The 22,884-nt window shown below is 36.7% G+C and overlaps 1 protein-coding gene and 1 long non-coding RNA gene across 3 annotated transcripts in view; both read left to right on the forward strand.

Annotated features, from left to right (window-relative positions):
* LOC5579515 (E3 SUMO-protein ligase PIAS2) overlaps positions 1–22,884 on the forward strand; it is a 54,085-nt gene that overhangs the window by 1,082 nt on the left and 30,119 nt on the right. Inside the window, exons 1-3 of one of the 2 annotated variants that reach the window (XM_021844459.1) lie at positions 13,187–13,433; positions 22,025–22,188; positions 22,253–22,799. In XM_021844459.1, the coding sequence (XP_021700151.1) occupies positions 22,377–22,799 (423 nt within the window). In that variant the 5' untranslated portion in view covers positions 13,187–13,433; positions 22,025–22,188; positions 22,253–22,376. Of the gene's footprint in view, positions 1–13,186; positions 13,434–22,024; positions 22,189–22,252; positions 22,800–22,884 lie in introns of those variants that run through there. The other variant, XM_021844458.1, reaches the window with a different exon arrangement.
* On the forward strand, positions 14,222–15,014 carry LOC110676465. Its single transcript, XR_002500412.1, has 3 exons — positions 14,222–14,614; positions 14,690–14,786; positions 14,871–15,014. It is a non-coding gene; the product is annotated as an uncharacterized LOC110676465 (long non-coding RNA).

Consider the following 22,884-nt stretch of genomic DNA (forward strand, 5'->3'; position numbering starts at 1 on the left):
TTTACCTAACTGTTTATTTAATAAATTACATTCATATAATGCACAGCTTTTCTTTTGGAATAACGTTTTTCACAAAACAAGTGAGAAAAACATAAAAGCGAATTTGTTGTCCTTAAGTTGGTATTAAACAAACTTTGATATTAATTTCGAACAATATCCCTCATGCGGTAACCGGGCGCATTTGAGATTGATTATGATTAGAGTGTCCATCCCGGGACATCCCGGGACAAAAAATCCCGGGATTTGACAAATTTCGGGATTTCCCGTTTCCCGGGATTTTATGTCTGACATCCCGGGAATCCCGAGATTCCCGAAATGTACGTAAAATTTGATGAAAACCACTAAGTTTCAATGAAAAACAATGACATTTTTCCTCACTGTCAACCTTATTTGATAAAGTAGAAAAGCATAATCAAAAAGAATAATACACGAGTAATTATTTTCATGAAAAGATCAATTTTCCAAGTAAGAAACACATATTTTTGTTTGTATAATTGCAAAGTTTTAATGCTTTTCTTTTCAACATTAGCCGTTTTCATAAGCCTATGCTGAGATAACAAATTTGAAAGTACACCTAAAGTGCCGGAAATCGCATGTCAGTACCATTTATAAAAAATAGGCATTGAGAAAATTGACTGAGAAGTTTTAAATCTCGTTTTCCATACAAAAATTCAAAAAATCTAGGAGATTGGAACATGTTTCGATCTCAATGAAAATTTCATAATTTGCTTTTTACTTCGTTACCTTTCCAAGAAAAATATAAAGATAACCAAATAACGATTCATTTTTGTATTACACGATGCGAAAATCTGCAGTGGGACTGAAATGCGTTTACTTTTCATTATGGGACAATTCGACTTGATGTTTTTTTTCCAATTTTACTAAACAAAAAGTGATTACTTGTTAGTGCAGCTGAAAGATAATTAGAAGATATAATGAAAACTGATATCAACTCAATTTTGACCAAAATGCAGATGGGACTGACTTGCAATCCACGACAGTAAACTTCAGTCAATAATTTTCAGTAATTAACTTTTAGCATGATCTACAATACCTTCAATGATATTTAATCGTTTCTTTTGTTTTAAAGATATTATGACTTTGCAAATGTTTGAAGTAAATTGCTTAAAAGTTATGACTTAAGTTTTTATTATACTTCCTTTCATAATTGTTATACAGAATTTGAGAAAATCCATAGCAAACCCTTAATTAGTCAAGTTAAATTTTGATTATTGTTAGGTTACTTCATCAAAATAAGAAAGTCTTATCTGAAATGTGATTTGCTATAACTAACATATTATTTTAAAAAGTTACATTATTTGTTAATTTAAATTAAAAAAAATGCATTGTTAAATTTGTACTTCCATTTCAACCGAAATGCAAGTTTTATTGAAAATTTGATACATCCCGGGATCCCGGGATTTCCCGGGACAAGCATAGATTTTTGTCCCGAATCCCGGGACGAGCAAAATGGCCGGGAAATGGACACTCTAATTATGATATACTGCTTTGCGTTAAAAAGTGGGTTAACCAACGTGCGAAGTTTGATTTTTGACCAACTTCGCCGCGTCGCAACTCGATTCTCAATAGTGCGCAAAAGCCTTGTTGTTTGCAAATTTCACGAAAGAGGGAAAGAGAGAGAGAGGAAGATTTTTGTGCAAAGCCCCATGGCTGCTGTAAATTGAAGGAGACAAAAAATCGAGGGGCGCAACAGTGTTTAAATTTGAACGAATGGTGCATGATATATTTTCATTTATTTTAACATGTTATGGGAACAATTTTTGCTACAAAAGTAATATGAATGGATCCTACAAATCTAATCCTGCGATTAAATCGATTGAAAACATGCTAGAGAATTGAAATTATATGTTGAACTTCAAATCTATTTTACTGAGATTGTATTAGTTTTGACATTCGCCCTCAATCTAGCTCTGCATTGATGTGTTAATGTTAACAAGCTGAAAAAGTTGTTAAAAGCTCAGAAAGAATGTTTTATCAATAAAGTTAGCACATTTTTTTCCTTTGTGGACTGTGCCGATTTACATTTTTTGAATATAGTTCATTTCACGGCGAAATAAGTGTTTTGAATTTTGTGTCCCGTTTACCTCGCACCGAGTTTTTTTTTTCAGGTCGGCTTGTGAAAATTAGATTTGGCGGATGGTTCTACGCCACGTGCAAATGTTCTGTGGAAACATGTTTTCCAAAGTGATAAAAGTGTTTTTTTTTTTTCGGAAGATGATTTGCTTGCGTTTTGCTCGAAAGTGCTCTGTGATGGCTCCAGCAATTGAATTCGTTGTTTCGCGCGACTCGTTTTTTATCTTCTGTGGTTCGCGGATGCTCGGCTTGGCATAGGTTATGAACTGCATTTTTTTTTATCGGCGGTGCGTGCATTTTGATGGGCATCGCCAGTTCGCTCTGTGCCGTAGTGTAGGACAGTCGATGTTCTTCATCTAGAGACTGTGAGTTGGACTATTTTCGCTTTTCGTTCGTCTCCTAAATCTTGAAGGGCGGACTGACCTTGACAAAGTAGTGAAGTTTGAAGAGTTCTCGGATTAAACGACAAACAAAAGTGTTTTTGGACTGCAAATTTCATAAAAAGTGAAAAATATAAATCCTACCCACGTGTTCGACATCGCGTCAGAAAGTATCCATTGTTCAGTCGAACAATAGTGAGCAATACGCAAATAATTTTCATATTATCCAATCATCGTTTCTCGTCCGATACGTACAACCACATTCAACGCAACAACCGTTGTTAGCAGCCTGACGATGGCCTCAGGGTCATCTCAGGCGATCGGCGGGGACCCGTTTCCCCCTGACATTACAGGAAGAAAACCGTGGTCAAATGGAAACGTGGTTTCAAACATTGTTGATGGCAGCTTTGCGGGTCGAAGACAACCGGAGTGGATGGATCCGATCAACGGGGAGCTGTCTATTCTCTTGATGAAACCGGCTACCGAGAAAGATGTGCTACCTGATGATCCGTTTGTGATTCAGAAGTCCATTGATGCAGCTGTTGGTGCGATCGAAGATGCCCGTCCAGAAGCGAGAGGAGCCCGATATGTGCTGAAAGTTCGTCAGAAGCGACAAATCGACAAACTGATGAGACTGCGTGAATTGATTGATGGTACCCCTATTAAAATCGATTTCCACGAGACTCTCAACGTGAGAAAATGCATCGTAAGTTGTCAGTATGGACTGCAAATTGCGGACAACGAAATGGTTTCACACCTCAGTGCTCAGCGTGTCATCGAAGTACGTCGTTTTACCAGGAAAGACCCCAAAGACAGAACGAAGACTATACCAACGAACACGATGGTATTGACACTCCAAGGAACGACGGTTCCAGAGTTTCTCTACTTTGGGTATGTAAGGGTAAAAACACGCCCCTACTACCCTTCCCCATTACAATGCACAAAATGTCACCGGTTCCGACATACCAGAAAGTATTGTACGCAGAACGAATCATGTGCGGATTGCTCTTCGGAGCATGCTGTCTCTACACCTTGCGCAGCTGATCCTCTCTGCATTAACTGCAGCGGGCCTCACAGCTCTAGATCAAGGGATTGTCCGGTCAAAATTGACGAAGTCAACATAGTCAAAATCAAGATTGATCAGGATGACACGAAGCCCAAAAGCAACAAGGAATCACAGCTACACCGAGTACCAGCGACCTAATGAAGACATTGGAAGCCAAGGATCAGGAAATTGCGAAGTTGAGAACCCTTTTACAAAACCTAATCAAGGAGGTAGCAGATCTGAAGAAAAAAGAACATCAAGCCATATCAGTATCAGCGGAAACAGATGATGAACACAGGATGGACACCAGCGAAGAACAAAAAAATACGAAACGTCAGCGAAGCAAAGATAAATCACCAAATACCTCGTGTGACTACGGTAGAAACTCACCTCCCATCAAAAAGGCATCCGGAGGCTCAACGGATGTACAGCCACAAGCCGCATCGAAGAAGGATACAAGGAAAAAGAATACTGCTAACACCGAAGGACGAACCACTTTCAACAAATCCGATTTCTGCATTTCTCCCTCCCGTGATACAAACGATTCCGAGTGGATTGAACCTACTCTATAATCCATATTTGAGTAAGTCTGCCTGATCCCAACCCAACCAACTAACATTCAATTCTAAACATAACTCTGAACGTACCAATAATCTTGAAACAATCCAACATTCTCATAGTACTAACACAGGCATCGAGCACAACAACAATAATTACAAAAAACCCTTCAAAAAAGCTACCGCGATACAGTGGAACATACGTGGTTATCGTGCTAGACGATCGGAACTACAAATTTTAGCTAGAAATCATCAACCCGATGTAGTTTGTCTACAAGAAACTCTTTGCCAGCCATGATCGAAGTGAGCGATGGCTGAAAACGGAAGCAAACATTTCATGCTCCGTCAATTTTCTGAAAATTTTGAAGTTTTATTTGTAAAAAAGTTAATTCGAAGGTGCATTTACTTGGATTTTTTGAAAATAGTTCGTGTTAATTCAAATTTGTGTAGTTCGGGAAGTGATGTGCTAGCCATCGATTATGCAGCTATGCCACCTTTAAGGTTCATACATAACACAAGGATCATCGGCACGCTCATCATCCCTTTTAAACGATTCTGAGACGATGGATAATCCTGCTTAAGGTTGGATCCGGAGGAGAAAATTTTCCGAACCATAGAAGCTGTTCGAGGTTTCGGTTTCCGTGTGTGCTGTGGCGTTTCGGATACAAGTTCTAGGAGATTGTGTCGAGCCTTTGGAAGTGATCCGTTTTCCAGATTAATCCTTTCTGGAGAAGAACTTTTGGATCTGTTGGAAGCAAAATATTCAAGAGGTCGTTCAATGTCAGAAGCGTTCCATTTTTTGATGTTCATTTCATGTTTCAAACTGGTTGACTTTCAAGCTTGAAATACTTTCCCGGACGTTGTTTTTGAGTTTATTTGGATTAGGCTGAGTATATTTTTTAATTTATTTATTTCTATAATTTTACGATAAGATACTTTAACAACACTATGTATGATATATTACTATATATTGGGTTTTGGGGAGGGGTAGCCTAAGGGAGTTAATTGAACTGTTGACTGGATGAAAGTGCGTGGGGTCGCCAGCCTATTGTCATGAGAAAACAGCCTTAGTGTTGTCTTCCAAAGGTCTTCAAAGATATTAACTAGCCCTGCTACAACAAACCATCAGGTAGATCAAACCATCCCGGTATGATTCTGCAGCCATAGGTAATCCTTGCGCTGATGGTGGCTCAATAATCATCATCATCATCATCATCAAGAAACTCTTTGCCAGCCTAACTGCTCATCTTTTTCAACTAACTACAATTTTTACTGCTTGCATCCAACCTCAATAACCGGTTGGGGTGGAGTTGCTATCGCAGTGAGTAGAAATGTACCGCATTCAAGAATCCCCGTTACTACAACTTTACAGGCGGTGGCCGTACAGGTTAATTGTCCCATTAAACGAACATATGTTTCACTGTATATCCCCCCTTCTCATGACAACAACATACTTAAAGATGAACTTAATGAGCTAATTCTTCAACTACCCAAACCTTTTTTAATAATGGGTGATTTAAATGCGCATTCTGAAATATGGGGTGGACATTCGACCGACCTGCGAGGAAAGATTTTGATAGAAATAATAGGAAATCATGGGCTGACGATCTGGAATGACGATTCTATGACATTCTTCTGTCCAGCTAACGGAAACCAATCAGCCGTTGATCTGACATTGTCCTCGGAGTACATCAACAATCTCTACTGGAGTGTTGATAACGATTTACGCGGCAGCGATCATTTTCCAATCTTTCTGGCTCCTATTGATAGAAATATTGATAATCCCGGTAATCCTAAATGGATCTTCGAAAAAGCTGATTGGAGCGAATATCAAAGTAGAATCAACCTCATTTTAGATCAAAATATTTCTTATACCTCAGAAGATCTCTCTAGCTTGATATTCAACACAGCTTTATCTTGTATTCCTCGATCTTCCGGAAAAAAGGGGCACAAACAGGTCCCGTGGTGGAATAATGAAGTGGCATTATCGATAAAAAGCCGGCGTAAAGCTTTAAGATCTTTACGACGGTTGCAGAAAACAGATTCAAATTACCAAGCAGCTCTGATAAAATTCCGTACGGAGAGAAATAATGCCCGTAAAAAATTAAAGATGCTAAAGAAGAAAGCTGGAAGAACTTCGTAGAAGGGGTAAGCATACATTCATCGAGCGCAGAGTTATGGAAGCGGGTTAATACATTACAAGGACGATTGAAAAATACTAAACCGTTTATTAAAACTGATGAAGGTATTTCTGATGAACCCAGTGTTGTGGCTGAAGCTCTCGCCGATCATTATGCTAAGATTTCAAGCCGAGAATCGATGTCGGAGGACAATCAATCAAATTCTCTTTTACTGCCTACCAATCAACTAGAAAATGGAAATTACAATCAAGATATTTCAATTCGAGAACTAGAGTGGGCCTTGAGAAAATGCACAAGCAAGAGCACTGGTTCAGATGGAATAGGTTATCCCCTATTGAAAAACTTACCAATGATTGGGAAATTAGCGTTAGTACGTACTTGTAATCAAGTTTGGCATTCAGGATCAATTCCTGACAGTTGGAAAGAAGCTATCATTATTCCTATACCCAAGAAAAATAAGAATGAAGGGAATCCTGGTGACTACCGCCCAATATCCTTGATAAACTGCATGGCAAAAGTCCTTGAAAGAATAATCAACAGAAGATTGATAGGGTATATTGAAAATGAAAACTTGATAGATCCACGACAATATGCTTTTAGGGCAGGATTAGGTACTGATGTTTACTTTTCTGAACTTGAAGAATTTTTGAATGAACCAATCAAACAGGACCAGCATTGTGAACTACTATCAGTAGACATATCAAAAGCCTACGATACGGTAAACAGAACAGCCATTCTAAAATCTCTTGTTGAAATGAAAATTTCTGGGCGAATGCTCAGATATATCAAAAGTTTCTTGGACAACCGTACCTTTAAAGTTCGTGTGGGATCCATATCTTCAACTACACGATCAATGGACCGTGGAGTACCGCAAGGATCTACACTGTCTGTTACACTATTTCTGATAGCCATCGATCCACTTTTCACTGCCATCCCTACGGACGTGCAAATACTTATATATGCTGACGACATCATTATTGTGGCGTACGGCAAACAGAGGAAACGACTCAGAGCAAAAATTCAACTGGCAGCCGAGAGAGCATTTGAATGGCTTTCATCTACAGGCTTCAAAGTCGAGATTTCGAAGTGTCAACTGCTCCATACCTGTTCAAATTGCAGACATCGAGGTTCATTACCGAATGTTCATTTTGATGAGATAACAGTTCCATGTGTGAAGCATATGAAGATTTTAGGAGTGATAGTAGATAACAAATTCAGCTTTAAAGAACATGTAAAAGAAAGAAAAAAATCTGCAACGGGAGTTATAAACCTCCTCAAAATATTGTCAGGAAAAGCTAGATGTTCCCGTGAAACTTTGATAAGAATAGTTAAAGCATTGCTAATACCCAGGTTGTTCTATGGGTTTTCTATCTGTAGCAGAAGGAAAGACATGGTTTTACCAGTACTGGAACCTACTTATAATAAAGCTCTTCGATTAGCTTCAGGAGCGTTTTGCACAAGTCCCATTGCAGCTATTTGCTGTGAATCAGGGCAGCTTCCTTTCAAGTACCTTGCTATATTGATGGAATCCCAAATAGCAGTTAGAATGATGGAACTAGGCCGCACAAACCGAGATCTGGTGTTGATTAAAAGAGCAAATACATCATACGAGACCATAACTGGAGATATTTTCCCAAACATTGTTCCATTATTCCGTTGGAGTCCACAAAAGTGGAATTTTGATTTTCCAAAAGTAGATTGGTCTGTTGCAAATGAAATTAGAGCTGGCAGTAATGCAGCCAAGGCTCAGTCGTGCTTTAACGAAATATGTATCAAGAAATACAGATCACATCTGAAAATTTATACAGATGGTTCTAAAGGGGATGGAAAAACAGGATATGGCGTTTATTCTACCTCATTCACAGAAAGCGGGAAAATACACGATGAATGTTCAGTTTTTTCTGCGGAAATAATGGCAATCAAATCAGCCATGTCGAAAGTCCCATCAAACACAAAAAGTGTTATATTTACGGACAGCGCAAGCTGTATTAGAGCTTTAGAAGGTGGTTGCTCAAAACATCCATGGGTACAAGAGTGTGAAGAAATCATCAAATCAAAAAATGTAAGTCTAGTTTGGGTTCCAGGACATGCAGGAATACTTGGTAATGAAAATGCGGACAAATTAGCGAAGGAAGGGAGGAACTTGAGTATAGTGAATAACGAAATTCCCGCCAAAGACGCAAAGAAATTAATTAAAAGGAAAATGTGGAAGGCTTGGTATCAAGAATGGAATTTAGCAAATCCTGGGACGCAGTTAAATGATATAAAACGCGAGGTTTCTGAATGGACAGATCGTAGAGATCAATACGAGCAAAAAATTTTAACAAGAGTCAGGATAGGTCATACACGTATAACACATGAATTTCTTTTAACTCCATACGCAGATTTCCCAGTATGCTCAAGCTGCAACTGCAGACTAACTATAAAACACTTAATGGTAGATTGTGTAAAATATGAAAGAATCAGGAATTCAATCGGTATTACTGGAACACTTTATGATATGTTACAAAACAGAAAAGAGAAAGAAGATAAAATTATACATTTTGTAAAAACAATAGAATTATACAAAAAACTTTGAAAATTGTAAAAAAAATCCCAAAAAATTGTAAAATATTTATGAATTACCTAATAAAGAAAGACGTGAATGACCCTTGCGGTTAAAACGTCTATAATAGAAAAAAAAAAAAGATGGGCATCGCCAAGTTACGGCTCACGCTATTGTTCATTATTGAGGAGAGACGGATTGCAGAGGAGTTTCGAAAGAGGAATTTGGTGAGTTTGTTCTGATCAGCAGCGCATGACCAAAATACGTAAATATTAACCATTTGTCGGCCAGAACGTCTACCGAACGTATCCTATGGCAATACCCTTTCCATCAACATTCCACAACATCCCGTAACACTTATGAGAGGTCGTACAGTTCTGTGCATCTTTATTAAGTAGGTGTTCAATCAATCATCCTTTCCCATGCCCCAGCTTTCGCAAGGACGTGACCAGGACAGCTCTCGACTGTTGGAGGATGCGTCAATTTTGTCTAAGAGTTAGAGGTTAGTCCCAAATTTCTGACTTTGGTAACGGACGGGAAGGAGGCAACCCTCATACAATGGTCTAAGACTGTACCACCTACGAATTTGTGCGAAAGGCTTAATGCTAATGCTAATAGCTCATTTCACGGCAAAATTCTCTCTCTTTCGCTCAACAACAAAACTTGAAAACAACAGTGCCAGTACCTGTCAACTTTGACAGGTACTGGCACCATTGGTTTCAGATTCCCCAAGGCAGAAAAAGAGCGATTTTCTGATGACGTCACCGTGCAATGGGCAATAGGGTAACGACTGTTTATTTCGGTCTTAAACGCTTGGCGCCAGCGGCAAATAGTACAGGCAACCTTTCGAACATTCAGTTTCTTTCACTGGCCGCCGAGCGACGACACTGTTGTTTGTATGCCACCAACTGATCGCGCTACGCTGGATTCTCAAATTTCTCAAACTTTCAACACAAGCGCACGGAAGAATGGTAGTCGGAGAACTGTCAAAACGTATGGAAAATAATGAAAAACGCAAATTACTTGCAATTAGACAACTGGATCAAAAAAGTAGTGATTAGAAATCAAGTGTAAAGTGAATACATAACTTTTTGTGTTTAGTTCATCTTCCGTGGTGCTTTCTTTGCTTCAGGATTTCGTTTTTAGGGGTCATGCACAAATTACGTCACGCTCCAAGGGGGGGAGGAGGTCGAGCCAAGCGTGACAAGCCTTACAAAATTTCCGAAGGACTCATACAAAAAGTGTAACAAAGGGGGGGGGGTAGGTGGTCGAAAAAGTTGAAATTTAGCGTGACATAATTTGTGTACCATCCCTTACTACCACTGAAAAAGTGCCATCTATTGCCTTTTCAGTTTTGAATATCGCCCTATTGTGCATCCAGGTAATCGCTGCAACGTCGCTCAACTGTCGCGTCGCTGGACTGGCAAGCGCTTTGCAGTTTAGTGCTCCAGCGACGCATTGAAATAGTATGTGTCTCTCGAGCCCTATTATGAAAAGGTCGCTAGAGTCCAGCTCTAACATAATTGTGCTAGAGCACATTGCTAACATAACAGTCGGGTCGTTACCAAAGCGAACGGCTTCAAATCATTTGCGATGCGCTCTCACGCTACATTGTTACAATTTTCAAGTACGCAGTACACTACATATTCACATATTAGTTGCAATGCTTGAGGACCGAAAGAATGTTTTTTAAAATAGGGTTTTTTATGTTTGCCGGATACACGAAGATAATTTGCAGCTGAAAATATTTCCTAGACAAGTAAGAAATTGTAAAAAATCGATCGCTGATGTTATTTTATAATCCCTCTAGCACTAAACCGAATAGCGTCTTCCGTTTTTTTACTAGCGTTGCCTTTCCTTTCCTTAATGTAGGAAGAAGTGCGCTGTACAGAGTATCTGATGATCTATACAGCGCACTTCTTCCGACATTATGTTTAACGTACAGGAGAGGCAGCGCTAGTAAAAAGCGGAAGACGCTATTCGGTTTAGTGCTAGAGGGATTATACTAAATGCCAAAATGCAATATTTTGTTATTTCTGATAAGATTTGTAGCTGAAACGTGCTAAAACCGGTAAATCACCAATTTACTGTTTAAATTAACGTTATTAACAAAATTAAAAAAAAAAAACTCTCGTTGGGCAGGTGGTTGGTTGGGTATGCGTCGCCTCTGGTAAAGTATATTGATAAAATTTATCATATTGCTGATATGTGTCTCCCATATCAATTTTTGCAGTTTGTATCGGAACATGCTTGATATGTGTGACACACACAATTAGAGTTCATTTCATTAAATATTAAAGGTATGTGTCAATTCATACGAAAATTATGAATGGAAACCATGGAAGCTCTATGCAATCAATTATTAGGTAAGGCATTTACATTTCGTTTGAACCTTACATTTTATTACATAGAAAAAATATAACAATAACTTTTGAAAACTTCCATCACCATAATCACATTTTAAGTCTACATTGCAAAAATTATAATAATTTTCTAAATATGTATCGATATACTCACACACATCGAATTCATTTAAATGATACCCAATGTATTCTAGTTTCATGAAAATGTTCACTGTAGAACCGATGGATGAGACAAATGTGTAATATCGTTCCGGATCTAGTGTCACGAACACAGTTTAAATTGGCGCAATTGAAAATAGGGAATGATGATATCCTGGAGGCCTTCCTTAGCCGAGTGGTTAGAGTCCGCGGATACAAAGCAAAGTCATGCTGAAGGTTCGATTCCCGGTCGGTCCAGGATCTTTTCGTAATATAAATTTCCTTGACTTCCCTGGGCATAAAGTATCATCGTATCTGCCACACGATATACGAATGCGAAAACGGCAACTTTGGCAAAGAAAGCTCTCAGTTAATAACTGTGGAAGTGCTCATAGGAACAATAAACTGAGAAGCAGGTGTCTCTGTCCCAGTGAGGACGTTAATGCCAAGAAGAAGAAGTTAGTATATCGGATCGTATTTTCTTTCGGAAGTGAAAAGTTGACTCGCTGGAACAAGCTTCCAAGCACTTTCAGGGTAAAAATTATCTGTCAATAATAAGGTAAAAAGGAAGCGTTACTTTCCTCAGGGGAACGCCGCGTGTCCTTTTGAGCAAATGCGCTAATACTTTGTGCGAACAACCAATGTTGGCACAAGCACATGTTTTTTTTTTTTGTATAGAATCTGTAGAAAATCTACGCTTTTAGATCAGAAATTTGAAAAAAGTTTTTGTTTGTTTGTTGCGGAATAGTCCTATCTTTCCAAATGACACGCAAACTGAGTTGGTCTTTCGATTTAAACTGTAGAATTTGCAGGAAAACAGCCCAGGGGGTCCAAAATATATTGGTTATTTCTTCACCTAACATGTACTGTCTACAGTCAATTAGGGATCCTGTATATGAGGATTTAGCAAAAATACAATGGAATGCTTTGACTGTGTTTACTTATAATATTGTAACAGGGAAATAACTAAAAATGTTTATTTTTCTTCGTTTGGCTCACACTTTGACAGAAATGTTAATTTCCGCGAGTGCAACGGATCCCTATAGTAAAGTTGAACAACATCTGCGGCTTTCAAATGAACATTCTAGTAAAACTATAAATTTACAGAAATAAACGAGTTTTTATACTATTTAATTATGTAAATCTCTTATTGTACTTACAATAGACGGTTGTGTTAGTTAAAGAGAACAATTTTCCAAAATTCAATTATGTACGTCAGTCATTTTTTTTCATCAATTGCAATCTTAACTGTAACAATAAAAAAGATGTATATCTTACGTTACAAGGTGATCAATTAATAAATAAATAAATATGATTAAAACCATTGAGAAACCTTTTTATAAGTAATCGAAGATTTATTTTTATTCAGATCAGTTGGAAACATTGATTAAATGTCTGGTTTTATGTTATTTCAAATTAAATTGTTAAAATGAATTGTTAGATAGGTTTTTTTGAAAAGATACTTGAGAATTATTTGGTAAAATTATTAATATACAATAGATTTTATTGTACCCAATATCTTATTTTTCTACAGGTTATCAAATGTATTTTTCACAATTTGTTTTCGTACCTCTCAATTGATTGTAAATGATCTTTTCACAGTGGGGATTGTTATGTATCTTTACAATAGAATTTTGAAACAAATTTCATGTTCAAAATCAAACCAAAACTACAGAATTTCTGGTACTCTTATTAAATAGTTTTCTTTATTTATTTTTTTTTTTTTTTCAAAATTTAGGTTTGAAACTCAACTTTTTACAAATTCTTGTTTGAACTGACCCTTTTTTCTAAAAACGAATACGACATTCATAATTGAACATCGAATATAACAATGATGAGCCACTGTGCCACTGCTCTTCTTCTCTGAGGAGCTGGATTCTGTACTGTCTACTCGACACATGAAGCCGGTTGGCGTTTGGCATCACTGCTATCTTTGCTTTGTGGTGGAAAAGGGATGAGCGACATTGAAAGATTGTCCATTTTTTTTGTTTGTGCAGGAATATTTTTTTGTATTTTGTTAAATTTCTTGCAATTTCTCTGATAATTTGAGCATAAAAGCAACCAGAAAGATTATGCTTTGAGTGATAGTGTCGGGAGGAAGTGAAATACGCGATACGCACGTAATTAATTTCATGTGAACGGGACCAGCAGAAAATGGAGATCGTAAAAGGTGATTTTTAGTGTACAGCTCAACGCAGCTGAGGAGGGTGTTAGATGTATTAGGGTTTGTTCATAAATTTCATAACGCCAAAAATGGCAATTTTCGATACCCACCCACCCCCTCGTGACGCATTTTGTATGAATATTTTTAAATTTTTGTATGAGCTGTAACATTTTTAGGACACCCACCCACCCCCATCAGCGTTATGAAATTTGTGAATGGGCCCTTATGTTATACACGTAGAAGGTGGATGGTTGCTGTAAAAAGGATGATATTTCTTACGAAAACGCGAAAAATGCAGAATCTTCATTTTACCATAGAAAATATCTGGTTCAAAAACAGAAATTTTAATCAAACCCAAATTGAAGTCGGCTTACGTTAGTGGTTCCCAACTTTGACGACCCATGCTTCAAAGCAATTATAGAGCCTCAATTGAATGCGTGTTTCTACACTGAAGTAACTGTATTAACAGAAATCATTAAAATGCCTTTTTAAATTTAGCCACAAGATGTCCTTGATCAAAACAAAATTATGATGAAGTCTCATGCACTTAATGTTTTATAAAGTTTTCAAATTCCAAAGGCCCTCCCCTTGGTTATGCGACCTTGCCGCGATGGGAGGGCATAATCCATTAGCCCATATGATGGAAACCAAAGGCGTAACCTGTAGTGGTGGTATCACATTTTGGCATTTTTTGCTTAAAGCCGCGTCATAATTCATATGGCATAGACACAATAATATCTCGGATGTGATCCAACGGAAGTGGACATTAATACTATTGGTGACGTTCAGTTTGCCTTTTGCTAACCAGAATGATCCGTAGCCACACTGAAATAAAACGAACAGGCTTTTTTATTAGAAATTTCATATTAATTCAACTGTATCCTCGTTGCCTAAAATTTATATGGATTCCTATGCATATCATCCGCAAAACTCTTTGAATTCAACAGCGTCCTCATAAACATTATAGTCGGTGGCTTACATTGAAGCTATAAGCATGGGACATATAACCGGTACATGTTTCGTATATAGTTTCAGCGGGTTCAACGACATCTCGTTTTTTATATGCGTATACTTCATGTCACCACTATGATTTTACCCAGTGAGTGCAACAGATGTAGAGCGGAAGGCGAACCAACAGAATTACTGAAAAATTAGCAAAAGCAATCTTTTTTTTTCAATTAAGAATGGTAAGTTTTGTATTTTATATTGATTTGACAATAAAGTTGATATTGGTTTGAATTGTTCATTTTTCCATTTTGCAGAATGTACTACTCGACGTCTCTTCACATAAATGAAAGCGATACAATGGACATTGTAAGGATCGAACCATTGAGATTAAGACCTTTTTGGCAATGACAAGTAAGTTTAAGCTTCATATGTTTTAACAAATTATTACTGAAGAGAAAATGTTTATGTCGGATTTGAATTTTGTTTATTTTGTAGGAAAATAATGAGCATTCAAGGACACCCGACTTCGTGAACGACAACGCACTAGGCAAGATACTGGGCTCTTCCATAGGTGATCAAACAAAAAAAATTGAAATTTAGAAGTTCTTAATAGTAACAGGTAAATAATAAATTTGAAATAAAAAGAACAAAATCATTGAAAAAGAATATGTTTTGGTATTTTGTATCAACTATTCGAAATATCAATAAAAAGTGTATTGGATGCACTCAGAAGATACTGCTTTTACATATAAATGTTCAGTTTCACTACGATAGCATATACTAGACATGCAAATGATGTTCACCTACTCGCACGGTTCGTAGACCGTAATATATTTGCATATAACACTGACATGGATACAGAAAAGTCATCTCATATGTTACGCATATAACATCAAACATACATTTTCATACTATGGTAATTTTCATAGGAAAATCTAATAGTGCAGATGTATATGACTACCATATAGCATTCAACGAGGGAATCAGCTCAGTGCACTCTTACTATTAGCTAGCTAGATACATCGTTATCATATACGACGTAGGGAATACATAGGAACTCTTAGGAAAATGACTAGTAGATTCACTGAGTAGAAATAAGTGGCGACAATCTTATTTTAATATGGTTTTTACATTGCCATAATAAGAAATACCTCTTTTGTAACAGCGGTATAAATAATCTAATTCCAGCTTCATTTTCGCAAAATTTACAAGTAGAAAGTAGGCGTTGTGAAGCATTGCATTTGCCACCGAAAAGTGAATCATGTAGGAGACTGTAATAGAAGCCTAAGGTAACTTTACTTTTCAATATTCACTATAAAATGACTGTGGAAAGTAAGACGCTGAGATCGATCATTAGGGTACACTTGCTAGTTTCGAAAAATTGTTGAACAGACAAGGAAAGCGACTTTTTTCTTCAAGGATATATGAACGTAATGACCAATAAATACTTTTAACAACAACAAATTAAATTAACTAGAACTACTACTAAACAGCCTAATTTTGTTAAAACTTGACGACAATTGACATTTAAGACTCTAATCTAACGTAAAAGACAGGAGTAATCAGAATAGCACTTGAATGACAAATTATTCAAAACCATTTCGACTAAACAGTATTAGTAATGACACTACTACACCACTATTTCAAACAAATTCTGATGGAGCTGCTGATTTTCACAATGCTTCCTTTTCTCAGAAGCAAGGGAATATGGGTACTTTTCAAAAACTACCACGTCACAATACTAATAAAAAACAGTGTTCATGTGGGCGCCATTGCCTAGTCCGTCTGAGTATTGGTCCTGGTAGAGGGGAAACTTGGCAAAAGCCAGACCGAGGGTTCAGCCTTGACAAGTTAAGCTGTCAGGCAGCTCCAACTGAATACCATACAAAAAAAAAATAAAGTTTTCAAATTCCAAAGTTACAAAAACTGAACTGAAATTATTGGTTTTGCAATTATATTTATTTATTAATGGTATGCAGGTTTTTTATCGGGCTAAGGTAGTTAAAACAGTTTGAATTATTAAAAGTTGTTAAATTATCATTTTGCATTTTTTGTACTTTTCATAAATATACCTGATCATTTTTCATCACTTTCCACAATTCAATGTTGAAAGGACCCTCGAGTTGGGGAGGTCAAGTTATAGAGCACAAAATTAGTGCGAATGCTATCCAAGGGACCGTCGAGGTAATCAATAAAAATCAACTTTTATTATGTTTATCTAACTCGATATTTAGATACGGAATACCGAGTAAGGGAGACTGTACATTGTGAAAAACAGGTTTATTTATGATTTTTTGAAGATTATACTTGTTTGGAGTGTATGTACAGTTAACTCTCCCTTACTCGATATTGAAAGGACCATCGATTTAGAGAGGTATCGAGATACAGAACACATATTTTTCAAATGTTATTTTTTTATTTTGACAAAATACATTCAAAATAGTAATTTAAATGTGAAATATAATACAATTTTACCACATTTACCTATGTGAAACTTTTTTACCGGTCGGAAAAAAATGAAAATTTTATCACCCAGAAATAGGCAGTAAACCTCAATTTTACTATCAATTTAGTCATAATATTCAAATTCTAGATTTTTATTTAACATTTGGAGGACATTTGGAACTTTTCATGAAAATATCGAGTTAGAGAGGATAATTCACGTGGGAAACTGGAACAGATAGCATCGAGTTAGAGAGGTATCGACTTACAGAGGTATCAAAGCATGCTAAATTAAAGGGACCGCGCATTCCATCGAGATAAGGGATACAGAATATCGAGTAAGGGAGAGATGACTGTAATATAAAAAAAATGAATCAAATATTTCATTGACGATAAAGATTTTTAGCTCTTCTGAGCTTTTTTCTTTCATACACGCTTAAACGAAGCTGCACAAAATTAAGTGCGATCCGCATAAAATCGAGCATAGATGGTTCGCAATATCTTCAGGTTTCCCAATGTGACATGGACATGGCATTTGTGAAAATGTAGTATAAATCAGTACAAAACCGATTTTTCAGCATGTCTGAAAATTACACACAGATGTGTTGGTCCAGAAGAGTCCGATCTTGTGTATTTTTGTTTTAAGAGAACAGATGCTTTCTAAAGGCCCTCCCCTTGGTTATGCGACCTTGCCGCGATGGGAGGGCATAATCCATTAGCCCATATGATGGAAACCAAAGGCGTAACCTGTAGTGGTGGTATCACATTTTGGCATTTTTTGCTTAAAGCCGCGTCATAATTCATATGGCATAGACGCAATAATATCTCGGATGTGATCCAACGGACATTCTGCGTTATTGATAGAATTGATGCCCATTTCAAATAATTAATGTCCACTTAATACTATTGGTGACGTTTAGTTTGCCTTTTGCTAACCTGAATGATCCGTAGCCACTCTTACTATTACCTAGCTAGATACATCGTTATCATATACGACGTAGGGAATACTTAGGAACTCTTAGGAAAATGACTAGTAGATTCACTGAGTAGAAATAAGTGGCGACAATCTTATTTTAATATGGTTTTTACATTGTCATAATAAGAAATACCTCTTTTGTAACAGCGGTATAAATAATCTAATTCCAGCTTCATTTTCGCAAAATTTACAAGTAGAAAGTAGGCGTTGTGAAGCATTGCATTTGCCACCGAAAAGTGAATCTTGTAGGAGACTGTAATAGAAGCCTAGGGTAACTTTATTCTTCAATATTCACTATAAAAATGACTATGGAAAGTAAGACGCTGAGATCGATCATTAGGGTACCATTGCTAGCTTCGAGAAATTGTTGAACAGACAAGGAAAGTGGCTTTTTTCTTTAAGGATATATGAAGGTAATGCCAATAACCAATAAATACTTTTAACAACAAAAAATGAAATTAACTAGAACTACTACTAAACAGCCTAATTTTGTTAAGACTTGACAATTGACATTTAAGACTCTAATCTTACGTAAAAGACAGGAGTAATCAGTATAGCACTTGAATGAAAAATTATTCAAAACCATTTTGACTAGACAGTATTAGTAATGACACTACTACACCACTATTTCAAACAAATTCTGATGGAGCTGCTGATTTTCACAATGCTTCCTTTTCTCAGAAGCAAGGGAATATGGGTACTTTTCAAAAACTACCACGTCACAATACTAATAAAAAACAGTGTTCATGTGGGCGCCATTGCCTAGTCCGTCTGAGTATTGGTCCTGGTAGAGGGGAAACTTGGCAAAAGCCAGACCGAGGGTTCAGCCTTGACAAGTTAAGCTGTCAGGCAGCTCCAACTGAATACCATACAAGAAAAAAAGAGAACAGATGCTTTCTAAATGCAATTATGTATATTTAAGGTGTTACAAAAGATTACAATGTTATCATACGGCATCCTTAGGGAGGACATATCCTCCTTTTTTTAAAGTTAACGGATATTATATACGATTTCCATTTTTTAAATTCTTCTAAAATCAACTATTTGAAGTTCAGCTCAGCATAAACAGCTTGCACCATTAATGGTCAAATTATAGGCAAATCCCGCCTAAGGAATCTTGCTGTTATAAAGTTTTGACGTTTAGAAGTTAACATGTATTCATGTACACGTCGAAACACGTGTCAAAGGGCTCATTCATTAATTTCATGACGCTGAAGGGGGTGGATGGGTATCATCATGATTAGGGACAGTGGAAATTCGCGACAAAATTCTTGAAATTTCGCGTGTGACCAAAGCGATAAAATCGAAATTTCGCGACTTGTTTTGACCATATTTTACACAAAAATACACATTTTCAGTAAAAATAGTCATTATATGTGTAAATGTCATGGAATTTCAATAAATACGGTTTTAATTTTACAAATTTTGATTATAAGTTTGATATTAGATTGGCACTACAAAATCTAAAACCGAAAATAACAAGTTGAAAAACGTTAAAGTTAGAAATAAACGGTTTTAAATTTTTCGATGAAACTTCGAATTCAAGATGAATAAACTATTTACATAAGCAAAAAACTGGATCATACTGTGATTATCATATAAATTCTTCAAATTTAACTGATTTCTCGGGATTTCCAAAACATCGCGCGAAGGCCAAATTTCGCGGAATTCGCGGCTTCCGTGAAATCGCGAATTTCCATTGTCCCTTATCATGATGTTACGGCCCATATAAAATTTATAGAATATTCATACAAAAAGCGTAACGAGGGCGTGGGTGGGTGTTGAAAATTACATTTTTTGCGTTATGAAATATATGAATAAACCCAAATGTGCTCCGGTGGGGATCGAACCCACGACTCGCTAGATGGGCGCTTCAACCTACAAGCTGCGGAGCCCTTTGAGAGACCACGAAGCTCGAAGGCGCCTTCGGCACAAACCTATTTTGGGCTATGACTTAGGGTTGAAGACTGCATTTTGAGCAAAATTACATATATTTGGTTCTTATAGAACTAAATTCTAACAAAATTGCTGTTTTTTTTATACATTTTGAGGCACTTATTTTTTTTAATAACTAATGTTTAGGCAAACTTAGGCAAAAGTAATTTTCTCTAAAAAAACGGCGGACAGCTGTTTATACGTTCTAAAGAAGCTGTGCCTTAATGATTTTACATACCTATAAAAATAACTGTCAACTTAATAAGGTTAATTTAAAAATAAATCTGTATCCGGGGATGCTGAAACAAGGTAAGAATGAGTAAATGAAAAACCGAATTTTGTACTATACCATTAAATCCTCTAGAGTTTGTATCCTTTGACAGATACGCGTATTTCGACCTCAACCTAGTACACAACGCTGAAGACGGCCTTACAGTTGAGGTCGAAATACGCGGAAGCTATAGCACTCGTGTTTTTGTTTTGTGTCGTCAGAGCAACTTTTTGCAAAAAAAGCAAAAGTGTTATTTTTCTAGCGTCTACAGAGTGATTTCTTTCTCAGTTACAGTCATCCCACAGTTATGGATCAACTAAGGGTCATTTTTCAGAACAAAATACAGTGATACCTCCATGAGTCGATGTTCCATAACTCGATATCGACTCATGGAACCATACTAAAACCAAAATTTCATGGTTACTACGATGGTCCCCTCAAACAGCTTACCAAAGCATTTGTTTCCACGACTCGATATTTCCATGAGTCGATGGTCCCTTCAGATACCGACTCATGGAGGTTTGACTGTAAGAATGAAAAACATGGTAACGCTGTATAAAACAAAATAACCACCCTGGTACTGCAAAATATAGTTGTTTTTGATAATATAGGTACCTTAAAATTCGCGGCCTTCAGTGAAGTACATATAACTTTGTTATTTTTCAACCGATTTTAAAACTTTTAGCATCAATACCTTCAAAATTAAATTTATGAAAACTTTGACGAACATCAAATTTGTCTAAAATCAAAACAAGTTTTAGTTAAAAGTAATTTACTTCAAATTTTTCCTCATTTTACTAAAAGTTTCAACTTTGTTTGACCACAACTTCATGATTACTCAACCGATTCCAAATCTTTTTACATGCTTTTGAAGCTAATTAAATTGTTTTCAAACCTCTCATACATCACATTTCACAAAACAAATGCCTTGACCAAGTTATTCAGCAAAAACTGCACAAAAACATTAGTTTTTAATGAAAAATGTCAGTTTTTTTCAAATTTTTGCTAGTTAAATATTATCTCTAAAGCTGAAACTGTTTTTTCTCATTTGTGTAACCTTTGGGAAGGACTTTGCAACAATTTTTAAATAATTTTGAAACAAAAATATGTTTGCATATGTTAAAAAATATGTGCACTATTCAACTCGTAATTAAAGCAAGATGCTTTATAAATTTAGGTTTAATATAAAAAATGCAATTTCCGGCGAAAAAATTTAAATAATCCAAAGAAGTTTGATTGATCACGTTTTTGGGTAGTTTTTGTTGAATAACTAAGTAAAAACCATTTTTTAGAAAAATATGTTGCATCGACAGTTTGAAAACAACTAAATTTGCTTCAAAAACATGTAAAACAGATTCAGAATCGATTGAGTTTTTACATCAATATTTTATTAACAAAAATTATTTTTTTTAGCAAAATGAGGAAATATTTGGATAAAAGTATTTTTAACTTAATCAAGTTTTAATTTTAGACAAATTTGGTGTTCAACAAAGTTTCCATAAATTTAATTTGGAAGATAATGGTGCTGAAAGATTCAAAATCGGTTGAAAAATAACAAAGTTATGTTTACTTCCTTGAAGGTCATTTTTTATAACTTGAAAATTCACCTTCAAGACGCTTGCGCCACCTCTAAATGTTAATATTTTTGGCTCAGATTTTGAGGTTTCTCTTTTAATGTGATTTGAATTCAGTAGAGCACACGAATTTTTGGTTTTGAGAACTTTTGAAAAATAAGCCGCTCCCTACTGTGGGGTGACTGTAGTCTGTATGCGTTAAGTAAAACTGAAATTGGATTCAGCTGCGAATTCAAGGAGGAAGGATCAATTGGTGAGCTCGTTCCATGCTTTTATTACAAATCTGTAAAATATGTAATCGTTAATCGTTACAACGGTGGGAAGTAAATATGATTTTTCAACAAAAAATGAATGGTTCGTCACTGTGAGCGTCGGCAAAAACACTTATTGACATTTTTTTATTCATTTTTTTTTCACATTCTACAAAACTATCCTTTTTTACTTTCTACAGGACTTGGTACATCAGCTTCGTGTATCTGATCTGCAGCAACTACTTGGGGAAAATAACATCAGCAGAAGTGGCCGGAAAAGCGAACTGATCGAACGTGTATTAATCCTTGTTCGTCAAAATATCTCAGTCCTCAAGTACAAAGTCCGTGACCTTCACAAAAAAGCGTACGTTAGAACCTTGTAGTTGGAACTCGTGTGATTCGATTTGATTGATTCCTTTTTTTTACAGTCAAGAGGAGACAGAACTGCTGAAGCAAGCAGCAGAGACTCCGGTAATAACTACTCAACCCATACAACCTCCACCACCTGTTCTTCCTCCAGAGCCTCCGGTGATCTCACGGGTACCGCAGGGAATGTATCAACAACAGTATGCAAATGCAGTGCAGAATGATAACCGTGGCGGGCAGGTTCACGCAAACGGAATCGTTCCTATTCCATACCCGGAAGCAACACCGAATCCGGGCTATCCAATACACCCGGACGTGAAGCTAAAGAAGCTAGCATTTTTTGACGTGCTTGCAACGTTGCTGAAACCGGCAACTCTTGTGCCCAGCAACACCACGCAGCGCATCCAGGAGGGCTCATTCTTCTTCCACTTGACTCCTCAGCAAGCAACTGATATTGCGACTAACAGGGATATCCGAAATGTGAACAAAATCGAACATACCATTCAGGTTCAGTTGCGGTTTTGTCTGCTGGAGACCTCTTGTGAACAGGAGGATTACTTCCCACCGAATATTGTTGTCAAGGTGAACAACAAGTTGTGCCCGTTGCCGGTGAGTATAAGAATCGAGGGGTTTGTTCCAGTTTATAAAGGGGAGGGGCTTATGATGTTCGGTGGTCAACTTTTGTAAGAAAGTA

This window comes from Aedes aegypti, chromosome 2, assembly GCF_002204515.2.
Source record: "Aedes aegypti strain LVP_AGWG chromosome 2, AaegL5.0 Primary Assembly, whole genome shotgun sequence".
Taxonomy (NCBI): Eukaryota; Metazoa; Arthropoda; class Insecta; order Diptera; family Culicidae; genus Aedes; species Aedes aegypti.